We start from the raw sequence: 12,781 nt of genomic DNA on the forward strand, positions 1-12,781 counted from the left end.
CCTCGCCGGGCCGGATTTGGCCCGCAGGCCATAGGTTGCCTACCCATGCTGTATATAGTTCCCAAGCTGGGCTACTCAAAGGGGAAATTGTGTGCTTGACTCAGGGCTGCTGTGGGGCTGCTGGGGTGGGAGAAAAGAGGGAGCGATTCTTCCCCTCTCCTCCTCCTTGGCTTCCCAGCCTTTACTTTCAAGTAGAGCCCAGGCTCCTGAGGTAAAAAAGAGTTAGCGATTCTTCAAAGAGAGAGCCTCCATACATGGCAGAAGTTCTCTTCTTCAGACTATTGCTCTCCATGTGAAGATAATGATGACCAAGGGCATGGGTTCAGACCATTCTCCTCTTCATATATTCATTATGCATAAGGCTATGATTCCTGTATAGTGGACCTTTGTTATGCGCTGGGGTTTGGTTCCAAGATCCCCTGTGTATAACAAAATCTGTATATGCTCAAGTCCCATTAAATATAATGACATAGCAAAATGGTGTCCCTTGTAAAAAATGGAAAATCAAGGTTTGATATTTGAAATTTATACTTTTTGGAACATTTTCAAACCATGGATGCTTGAATCCATGTATAAAAAATCCGTGTATAAGAAGGGCCGACTGTACTGTGGTGATCCCCAAACTTTTGGGGGGCTACCACCCCTTTCCTCTTTGACAACAACCCTAGAATCCCACCCCACTCCACCCCCAGATACCTATTTCTTGATATTAGATCTACTGTTTGTGCAGTAGCTTGCCAGCCAGCCAACCAGCCAGCCAGGCAGTGACATCTACCTCAGCTGCACCCAGTTCACCATCGCCTCCTCTTCTCATATGTGAATGCAGTAGCAACAGCCATCTAGTCCTGCTCCTCTCACCCATGCTGGCCTTACAGCAAAAGGAAGTCAAGATGTCTGGCTGCTCAGTTGCTGCTCCCAGGATGACTGAGCGCAACGGGAGCAATGACCAAGCAGCTGATCGAGCAGTGACCAAGCACCCAGTCACCTTGGGAGCAGTAACCGAGCAACTGGCTGAGCAGTGACCAAGAAACCTCTCATCCATGCTGCAGCACAAGCAACAGACTTGTCAGTTGCTGCTCAACTGGCTGCTCAGTTGCTGCTCCCAAAGTGACCAGATGCAAAGGGGAAAGCTTCTCCTTGTTGAAGAAGTATTCTCAGTCCTTCATCATTGGGACAGAGGGGGTGCAGCCAGCATCCCACTTTTCTCTCTGACAATCAGAGGGATGCGAGTAAGGCAAAGGATTCTTTCAAAGAAGCAACCCCAAATATTCCTCCCCCTCCTTCCTCAGAGATGTGCCCTCCCCACACAGCTTCAAGTTGTTCTCCCCTGCCCAATATAGTTTCTTCTGCTACCTCTTTTCTCAGCCCGTCCCCACAAAAGAAAGCAGGAGTAACAGTGCAGCTACAACTTGCTAGCCAAGTCCCAGGAAACCTCACAAAGCTTAAGCAGAGTCCCAAATATGAAAGCACCTTTTTTGCTGCTGCTTCTTCTTTACCTCCACATGCTCTAACTCATCTACACCATGTACCTAAAGACCGCTGGTTCCCCTTATCTTTTTTTGCGTGCCAATACTTTGACTGAAGGTCCCTCTGCCACCCCCTTTTTCCTCACCACCACCCCGAATCTTTACACTAGCACTCTGGAAATCACCAATGTACTGGATGCCTGTTGTACAATTCCCAGATCTTCAGGAAATGTTTCTTGACTTCTTCATGTCTTATTTCCAGTGTGAGATACCAGGGATGTGAATCGTGCCTCATATTTTACCTCACATCTGGCTTTAAATTGGGCCTATTTATCCTTACCACTTTGTTATTGATAAATTTTAATTTTAAAACATTTAACATTTTGGAGTATTTTGGAAACTAAAAAACATTTTGGTTCATTATGATATTTAAACATAATATAAATGGAGAAATGTTTCCTAAAGTGCACATTACTCCCCTCCCTCCATCAGTACATTGATTCTGACCTGCTATTTCACTGTCCACTCTTTAGTTCAGCTTCAGAGTTAGGCAAATGGAAATGAATTAATATCTGCAAACATACCTATGTCACACAGTGTTCCAGAAAATCCTTTGGGACAGCCACAGACCCAGCTTGACTTCAGCTGTAGGCAGTGGCCTCCATTCAAACAAGGATTTGTTGCACAAGCTGTGGACCAAAGAAAACAGTAAAGCTCCTTAGCCTTATACAAGAGTTAGAGAAAAATACATTCTGGATGACTACTCATAAAATCTGCAGTGGGTTTTTTTGGGGAGTTGTGATTTCAAAATTTCCATACTCCACTTATACTAGATTATAGTATTTGACCATCTAAGACCAGTATGGTCCACTCTCACTCACTAGCAGTGGCTCTTCAAAGTCTTTAGGTAGAAATCTTTTGCATCAGATACCATCTGATCCTCTTTGCTGGTGATGCCAGGGATTGAAACTTCTAACTCTCCAAGTGTCCTGATTTGGCAGAGACAGTCTTGGTTAATCCTTGTCATCTCACTTTTTCAGCTGTTTTAAAAATGTCCCAGTTTTTCACTCCTTTCCCTACTTCCCCCCTTTGTCCTCAGTTTACCTCACTTGCTTAAAGCTGAGTACAAAGTACAAAAGTATAGTTTGTACTCAGTTAACTCAGCAGGGAGGAGAGAAGACAGGACAGGACAGAATGCCTTTCCTAGGAGGCTTAGGAAAAGACAAGCTGCTGCCACCTCTCCTGGCTTGTCAGTTCTTCTTCATTAATAACTTTTGCCATCTTGACCACATTCTGATATTGCTTGGACACATCTGTCCCTATTTTGATTTGTGAACTATTGGAGGGCATGAACCTGTAACCTGAGATCTAACTCTAGATGCAACTGGGGATGACAGCCAACTCAGGAATCAGTGATACAGTAAAGAACCCAGTGTCTACGGACCTTATCACACAGGGGAAATTGGGGGTTAAAACAGTGATTATCACATGCAAAATGCAATATCATTGCTGTTAAACAAGCAATAAACAGCAACAAATCATTCATGGGGAAATCCTCAAAATGATTTGTTGCTGTTTATTGCCTGTTTAATAGTGATGTGTGTGAAAATCTTGAATGAAATGAATGAAAATTTATTTATATACCGCTATTCCTACATAGATCATAGCGGTTTACAACATAAAATGATACAATTATAACAACATATATCCCCAACAGTGTAAACAAACTACCCATAACCAATTAAAAGCTATACAAAATACTCTAAAAACCATTATATTACATCCATTAAAACCATACCATTAAAACCATACAACAAAATAGCTGGATCGAACAATATGCGAGAAGGGAGAAGAGGATAGTATTAAGGCACATGGGGGAAAGCTTGATGGAAAAGAAAGGTCTTCAGATTTCTCCTGAACAAATCTAGAGAGGTGACAGAGCGGAGCTCGTCGGGCAAGGAGTTCCAAATCTGCAGGGTCAAGACGGAAAATGCCCTCTGTGAAGATGAAGTATATCTAGACTTCGGAACTCTTAACAGATGTTTTCCGCCCGATCTGAGAGTGCGGGGCGGACTGTATGGGGAGAGGCGGTCCTCCAAGTACCCTGGGCCCAAGCCATTTAGGGCTTTATTGGTAATTACCAACACCTTATATTGCACCCGGAAGCGAATGGGCAGCCAATGTAGATCTTGCTATATAGGTGTTATATGGCTAGTCCTGGAACATCCAGTGACCAGCCTTGCTGCCATATTCTGGACCAATTGTAGCTTCTGGGTTTGGTACAAGGGTTGCCCCATGTAGAGCGCATTACAGAAATCCTGAAGGAGCAAAACGCTCCTGGTTCCCCGTGGCCTACAGTATGTGAGTGGACTCCCTAGTAAGGTCAAGATTACTTACCTTACACAGTCATATGTGCAACGGTTCGGTTACTCCTTGAAGGTCTGAACAAAAGAAGAGGACATTCTCTGGGAGTGGTTCAATCTGCAGATCCATCCATCTCTCTGCACAGCTGTCATCCTGGAAACCATTGAGAAAAATCATGGTTTGACCAATCCAGAAATGGCCTATTGAGTGCCTAGCCTGAATAGTAAATTATACAGGATAAATGGAAAGAATAAGGTAGGTTTCCTACAAACACCATACTGTTTTAATCTTGTAATTGTTTTTATATTATGGTAACTCCAGCCATCGATCTGCAGGGAGAGGCCGGAATAATAAATAAAATTATTATATATTATTAGAATCAAAAATCAGACAGATTTAAATGTATTTCAGTAGACATTTATTCAGACTAAAATATCCACATGTAACAATGAAAACAACAAGGTAACTAACAAGATTAAACAAAACATTGGAATCATCTAGACACCATATCCAAACTTCTTCTCAAAATTACATTCAAAGTTGATTCCCACCCACCCACCCCCACCTCCTGTTCTTACCAGCTTCTACTTTTCCTAATGATTCTCTTCCCATTTTGGTGTCCAGACTTACAGATCTATTTTTTTTTTTAATATCTGAGGGAGATGGTGAGGCTTGTAATCTCTCCCCTTGTTTCTCTGTTTTGGCTGTTCATTCAATGCGCTGTAAGGATTCCAAAGGAAGTTGTTGTTTACCTTGTCCATTGTAAGGAAGCCAGATATGGCTACAGCTGGATCTGCTAGAGTAAAATCCTGCTCTTTTGTTGCTCAAGCTTTATTACATTGTTTTACACAGATGTGCTTCTGCAAACTCAAACACCAAATGAATTTGTGTTTCTCAAGCCCCTCTTTCCACCACTCTCCCAATACCAATGACACTAAACTAGCCTAACAGATTGCAAGAAGGAAGGGTGGCTTGGCAGCATAAAAAAAAACCAAACTTCTCAGATATTTGTTAACTGAGTGTCCCACATAGATTAAGACAGACTGAATAAGTATCTTCTTCTGGCGGGGAATAACAAAGACTTCTGCCTTTTTCCACATCACTGTGGTGTCAGTCAACAAATCAGAAATCACAAGGATCAAACCAAAGCCCCTTCTATAACCTCTACCCATCATAGAATTGTCCATTTCAGAGAGTGCTGTGGAACATTTTAGCTCTCTTCCCTCAAAAGACTTCCAGAGGGAAACAACATTCCATAGACCTGGTGGACACTATTGCCAGAAGCCACACTGCGAGCAGGATCTTAGCTAAGGCACTAGCCAAAGCATCGATGATCTTTGACTAGGGTGCTGGCCTTTGGAAATCACTAAAGGACATCATCCCCACGACAAACTTTATGTCCACAAGTCTTGCGCATCTCCTAGAGTCACATGGAGTACAACATCTAACTTCATCACCCTACCACCATCCAAACAAATTGTTGGTATGGAATTTTTAATACAACCCTAGAGGGCTATAGACATACATAGGTTTGTGGGTAAACACTCCAATGACTGGGACTTGCGCTCTAGCAATTCCTGTTTGCCTATAGATCCATCCCACACCCAAGTTAAGGCTATTAACCCTTGAGTTAGTCCTATGGTCATGAGGTGAAGGGACCGTTACAATTGAATGCAAAGACAATGCAGAAGAAGCTTAACCTTCTCCAGAGACAAATATAATTAGACTATTGTAATCTTAAGGACAGCATGCTGGATGTTCCATGAAATTATCTTCAGCAAGCACAAACAGGACCAGAAAGCTTGGTATGAATCAGTGTGCCAGATAAACATTGTTTCGAGCCCAGCAACCAGGTGATGGTCCTTAAATGACAAGGACTAATAAACTCGAAATTTCTGGGATGGACCAGCCACTGTGCTTGATGCATTCGGACTGTGAACTATCTCATACAGTTTCGCAGAAGCTGTCCTCAAAGGTATGAATATCGCCTGAGGTATAGATGTGAACTCACTAAAGCCCTCTATGGCAGACCGGAACACCTTCTCACTCTGTCAATTCCAGATCTGGGATGAGGAAGAGTGGGCTTTTATGATAGGAAGAGAGCGTGGTAACCTGGACGATATTCCAAACCACTACTGGTTCAACCCTAACCAGCACAACTAGTTCTCTCAACTGACATCCAAGTTCACCTCCCTGTTCTCAACAATCCCGGACTTGAATGCAGACCCTCAGCATGTTGTAGCAGCAGACAACAGCCGCCTTTTGCAGAGCAGCATGATGGGTTTCACTGCAAGGAAAGCAGGCGATTGGGGGGAGGTGAAAGAGATGCTGGATATGGGGATCATTCAGCCTTCCCACAGTTCATGGCATCACCTGTTGTTGTTCTGGTGTCCAAAAGGAGGGAACTGGGTTTCTGCATGGACTAGAGGACACTGCATGGTTCTGCATGGACTAGAAGGACACTGACTCAGTGATGCGCCAAAGCATTACCCTATGCCAGGTGGATGAACTCCTAGAAAACTGGGGCGTGCCAATATCTCTCCTCCATAGACTTGATAAAAGGTTACTGGCAGGTTGCTCCAAGCACCACACTGCATTCATCACTCATATGGGCCTGTTCAAGTTCAATGTACTGCCATTTGGGCTGTGCAGTGCATCAGCAACTTTCCAGAAGTTGGTAGACTCACTGCGAGAGGCTGAAGATTTTGCTGCCTTATTACAGCCAGCTGGCACCCCCCTCCCCCTTCTACTGAACAGGCTCAAGAAACCCAAAACTGTGAAATGGATGGTGAATGCCAGGAAATCATTCGAGGTGCGGAAGTGGGCGCTGATGTCCAATCTGGTCCGATGGCACCAGATTTGACAAACCCTTCATATTGGCTATCCACGCTTCAGACAGGAATATTGGAAGCAGTCTTGATGCAAGAGGCCTAGATGATTTTTTCATCCTGTGCTATTTCTCAGCAAGAAATGGTCTGTGTGAGTCCAACTGGTGCATACCAGAAAAAGAGTGAATGCCATGTATAAGCAGTGAGAAGCTCAGACCATATGTTTGGGGACGCCAATTCACTCTCCAGACAGACCATGCTGCTCTCTGATGGCTCCACACTGTCCAGGGATGAACAAAAAACTGCTCCACTGGAGCTTGTCCCTTCAGGACTTTTGACATCCACATGTGGTCTAGATCAAGGGAAGTAATAGTGCCACTGTATTCTGCTTTGGTCAGGCCTCACCCGGAATACTGTGTCCAGTTCTGGGCACCACAATTCAAAAGGGACATTGAGAAACTGGAGCATGTCCAAAGCAGGGTGACTAAATTGGTGAAGGTCTGGAAACCATGTCCCTATGAGGAACGACTAAGGGAGCTGGGGATGTTTAAGGCTGGAGAAGAGATGGTTAAGAGGTAATATGACAGCCTTGTTTAAATATCTGAAGGGAGGTCATATTGAAGAGGGAGCAAGCTTATGTTTCTAATTGCTCCAGAAAACAGAACCCAGCAATGATTCAAGCTACAGGAAAAGAGATTCCACATCAACATAGGAGCACCTTCCTGACAGTAAGGGCTGTTTGACAGTGGAACAACACTCCCTCAGAGTGTAGTGGTGTCTCTTACTTGGAGGTCTTGAAGCAGAGGCTGAGTGGCCATCTGTTGGGGATTGCTTTGATGAGAGTTCCTGCCTGGCAGGGGGGTTGGACTGGATGGCCCTTGTGTCTCTTCCAACTCTATGATTCTATGTGTCCAGTCATTTGAGGACGTTCTCCCAGACATTAAAATGGTTAAAGGTTGGGAGGGAAGGTGGTTGTTGATGAGAGTGACATCACACATTCTAATGAAGTTACATCCCAGCTGACATAATGCCCAACTAGTCAATTAGCTGGGTAGAATTTTCAAGATGGTTCCAAACAGAGATTTTAAAAGGGCTTTCCCCCACGCGAGGAGAGAGTCTTCCTTTGTTTGCCTCAGGCTGTGGTCTGAGATGACCCGGAATGCTGGTTTTAACTAGCAAGGGAGCCTGAGCAAACAGCATCCAGATCCATCAAGGACTAAAGGCCATCTGGGACTTTAATAGGTAGAAATGTATTAACTAGAATGTTTTAGGCCTTTTTTGGTTTATTTATCTGGCTTGACTGAATGACTGTTATCTGTAACTATATGGCCTGATTACGACGCCAAAATAAAGCTGCGTCGGGTCTTTTTGAGGTAATGCGTATTTAAATGAAGAATCCGAGGTCGTGCCAAAGCCACAACTCCATTCCTAAGCACTGGAGTGCAGTTTTGGTGCAGCTTCCGATTCTTAGGATGCCATGCATCATTTAAACAGCATACCTCCAAAGAGACCGAAGCACTTTATTTTGGAATCTGTAACAGACCTATATTTCTGTGCCTACAAGACAAGGGGTCCTGTAGGAATGATATCTAGTTTCCTATAGAACTCTGAGTTAGGAATAAATACTTTCTTTCAAAGTACCTGCTTCGTTCTGCACTACTTCTTTCACATGCCTTTAGCTCACTTGTTGCTTGCTTAAGTTATCAAGGGTACAACCTAAAAATCCCTTTACAAAGCCCTAGTGTGTTATGAAGGGAAAATATAATCAAATTCACTAGGTGGAAAGCAGACTGTATAGATGGTCTCAGGAGGTTCCTTTTACCTTAGCAGGAGTGAGAAGAATGGCCTAAGAGGCCAAGGAAATCAATGATCTGCTGTGGCAAAGAGCCAGAAACAGGGAGGCTGTGATGTGCTATAGTCCACAGATCATTACACTGAGGTATGCCCTCAGTGTGGTGCACAATGAGTGGAAAAAATTCTTAAACTATAAATACATAGCAAATATGAAGGAACGGCAAGGCTAAAACAAAAAAGAAAAGATCTGGACATAACAGAACTAGTATAGCAGAAAAAAAATGCCAGGGCACAGCTCTCTCTGTCAATACATCATTTTCTTTTTTAATGAGGAGAAGCTTTACATCATATGATTCCCCCAGCTGATGAGAGAAATAATACTGTATAGAGAGTAACTTTCACAGCTCATACAAAAGCCCACCTCACATGATCACAAACAAGGTTTTGTTGCAGCATTTCTAACACCAACAGGTTTCACCTCTGCAATGAAAAATAAGTATGTCAGATTACAGAAGAGCAAGGAACAAAGAAGCAGACCTGACAACATTAGGCGAGGGCTAACTGGGACTAAGGGCTGAGATCATGGATGCAATTTCTTGATGGATAAGGTTGGGAAGATGTTTATTAAGCGGAACTAGGATGAAAGATGCGCTGGAAACTGTCAACTGAATCCAGGGAGCATAGACTGATCCTTGTTGAAATGATTTAATGGGAGTGTTGATCCATGTCTCAATAGATAAGGCCAGAAACAGAAAGAAACACTGTCTTCTATTTAGGATGAGACAAACTGTGGATCAGAAATAGTGAGAGAGGAGAAAGAGTTTCCCATAATTTTTTTTCCTGATCGGGTGCCATGGTTTTAACAGCTGTACCACAATTAGCACATTCAACAGACAAATCTTGTCTGATTTTATAAACTCAAGATATTTGCAGATGATTATTGTGATTTTAGACGACCCTGTGAACCAAATAGGCAATTTGTTTAAAAGTTTTGATGAATTCGGGAGAGTCCCGGGGTTTAAAATAAATAAAAGCAAAACGGTGAATTTTGACAAAAAATCTTTCAAAGCAGGAACAACAAGAAATTGAGAAGATAAAAAACTGTATGGTTAAAAAGAAAATAAGATACTTACGTATTTGGCTAACCAATAAGAATACTGATCTTTTTGAAAACAACTATAAAAACTTTGGACAGAAATTAAGAAAGATTTGAATAGATGGTCCAAATTAGATATCAATAACAGAAAATTGAACCATAAAAATGATGGTCTTGTCCAAAATAAATTTTTCTATTTCAGATTATTCCAATTCACATTAACGGAAACATATTTAAACTTTGGCATAGAGACATAAAGAACTTTAATATGGAACAACAAAAAAGCCAAGGATAAAATGAAGATAATACAAATCAAAAAAGAAGATGAGGAGGTGGAGTCCCAAATTTGGAATTGTAATTACCAAGCAAATGTTTTAAAATTGGATTTCAGACTGGATAAAACTTGAAAATCAAACATGCTAAAATTAGAAGGATCAACAATAGATTCGGCTGGCATGCGTATAATGTGTTACAAAAAAACCAAAGTGCATAAAGAATTCATGCAAAATGAAATCAGGAAGACATTACTAACAACGTGGGAAAAAATCAAAAAGAAAATCTATAGGAAAATACCTTTTATGGACTTCGACGCAAAGCTTTTTTTGGACGATGGGAACAACAGACAAATGGCTGAATTATGAGGATTTACTATTTAAGAACAAAGATGGTCTCTACCATTGAAAACAATGGAAGAATTTAAATCAGGTTGATATTAAGACGCACTGGTTCTTGTATAAACAACTAAAAAAAGAATGCTTCAAAATGAATTAAAACTGAATGGAATTAATGATGAAATAGAAGAACTTTATAAACTATTGCTTGGTGATGAACAAAAGAGAATACCAAACTATACAAATTTTTATTAAGAATCGAACAAGAACAAGATCTAACACCTACCCCCAACAGACTAGCCTGATTGATAATAAGAAATCTAATTCATGTTGGAAATGCAAAGCAGCAAGAACCTGGGTTCCATGTGTGGTGGCGTTGCCCCAATTTAAAATTTATGGAAACAAATACACATAACAATCGAGAGTTATGTTGAACACACAATTTGAACTTAGACTGGAAATATATTATGGAACTGACAAACAAAATACTACGAAATAGAAAAGACATATGGAAGAATAATATATACTGGTAATCTACAGCGTAGTACTTTTAGCTCAATTTTTGGAAAGAGAATAATATAACCAGACATAGACTTATGCTTCAGAAACTCATGGATTTAATTGAGATGGACAAACTTACAGCATATATAAACAAAAAAATATAGATAGGATAGAGAAAGATTGTACCCAATAATACAATTCTGTAAATCGAGATGGTTAATCAAAGAGGTTTAGTGATAATTTAATGAATTTGTAGATGACTCTATTTTATGCTGTGTGTGTGTGTGTGTGGGTGTTGTGTGTGTATTATAATATATATATTAATTACATTTATAATTACACTTAAAGTGTTAAGGTTATAGATTCAGACGGACAACAACAAAAAAGGAGAATACATTTAAATGAAAATCTGAACATAAGAATATTTAATCACAAATAAAGATATGGGTCAAGGAACTAAATGTGGGAACGATACCGGATGGGATTATATATGATGTGTAATATATAATTATGAGAATCATGTAAATAACTGTGATTTTATATAATTAAAATTAAATAATAAATAAAAACAAATCTTGTCTGACTGCAGTGGCTACCTGGGAAGAATATCTTCCATGGTTAGTGTTAGTTATCCACACAAGTGTTAAAGGCACATGAATCTGTCACCAAACAGTTTTAAATTCAGTGCTCTTGACAATGTGGGACTGAATGGTTGTCATGAGGACAAACATGCAGTTCTACATATCTAGTGAGACATTTTTCCAGAAAAATTTTTTTCTTGTATTGTGAGAAATAAACAGTGCCTAAGCACATAAATGCTACAAGTCAGTTCCTGCTACGAGAGGAAGGAAAGAGAGAGGTAGCTGGGCAGCCATTTTAAGTGGTGACTGTTTAATTTTTTAAAAACTCAGGAAGAGTGTGCTTGAGTCACATCTTCATTGAGTAGGCTTGCCAATCCAACCTGGGAGCGGGACTTTCCCGGTTTGGGGCGGGTCCCGCATGGTCCCGCCCCGGTTTGGCCCCACCCCCGGGACCCCCAGCGAGGCCCTGGAGGTGGCTCCGCAGCAGCAGAGTCCCCAAGGCTTCTCTGGGGCTTGGAGACGCTGTCCCAGGCTCCAGGGAGGCCCTGGAGGCGGCTCCGCGCAGCGAGTTCTCCAAGGCTTCTCTGGGGCTTGGGAGACGCTTCTCCCAGGCTCCCAGGAGGCCCTGGAGGCGGCTCTGCAGCAGCGGAGTCCTCCAAGGCTTCTCAGGGGCTTGGGGAGACGCTGTCTCCCAGGCCCCAGCCAGGCCTTGGGCAAAAATGGAGCCCAGTCGGGGGGGGGAGCCTCCCTGAGGGGAAAATTCCTTCTCCGCCGGGCTCTGTGCTTGAGAGAACGGAGCCCAGTCGGAGAGGAACTCTCCCTTCAGCAAGGATTCTTTCCCCCTGGGCTCCGTTGACAAAAACGGAGAACGGGGGAAAAGAAAGCCTCCCTGAGGGGGAATCCTTCTCTGCCTGGGCTCCATCTTTTGCTAGAACGGAGCCCGGCGGAGAAGGAATCCTCCCCTCAGTGAGGCTCTTTTTCAAATGAGCCCCCCCCCAAGGCTACATTTGAAAATTTTGTCCTACATTTGTCCCGGTTTGGAGGTCCTGACTAATGGCAACCCTATCAGTGAGTCACATGTGAGTCACTAGGGGGCGGAGCTAGCAGACTAGCTCTATATTACTCCTCCCAGAGCCGCGCGTGGAAATTTTTATTTCTATTTTTATTTCATTTTTTTTTCATCCAAGGAAATCACAGCAGAGGCAGAGTTGATTGAGCTTACTGCCACAAATTGTTTGAAACATCAGGAGCTTAACATGGTGTTTTTCTGGAGGATTTTTTTTCAGGAGGAACCACAGTCCTGTTCCATAATTTCCTAAGACTTTTCAGTAGGGACACTGACGGAACCACGGCAGTCACTCTGCAACACGTACTTGTGGATGTTTGTTCTTGCCTACAGAAGTGGAGAACTTCACATGCCCCAAGGCAAGTTGGTAGCCCTCTTGAGGGAAAAGTTCAGCAGTTGGAAGTCCAGAGTAGCTACACTTCAGCATATTAGGGAGCAGGAGGATTTCCTGGACACAACAGAACTAACATCCTG

General features: G+C 42.4%; 1 protein-coding gene across 1 annotated transcript in view; it reads right to left on the minus strand.

Annotated features, from left to right (window-relative positions):
• Nucleotides 1–8,882: 8,882 nt before the first annotated feature.
• LOC121920363 (regulator of G-protein signaling 14-like) overlaps nucleotides 8,883–12,781 on the minus strand; it is a 10,909-nt gene continuing 7,010 nt past the window's right edge. The window contains exon 4 of the mRNA XM_042447494.1: nucleotides 8,883–8,932. Coding sequence (XP_042303428.1) covers nucleotides 8,883–8,932 — 50 coding nt within the window. The remainder of the gene's footprint in view (nucleotides 8,933–12,781) is intronic.

Source organism: Sceloporus undulatus, chromosome 2 (assembly GCF_019175285.1).
Source record: "Sceloporus undulatus isolate JIND9_A2432 ecotype Alabama chromosome 2, SceUnd_v1.1, whole genome shotgun sequence".
Lineage (NCBI taxonomy): Eukaryota > Metazoa > Chordata > Lepidosauria > Squamata > Phrynosomatidae > Sceloporus > Sceloporus undulatus.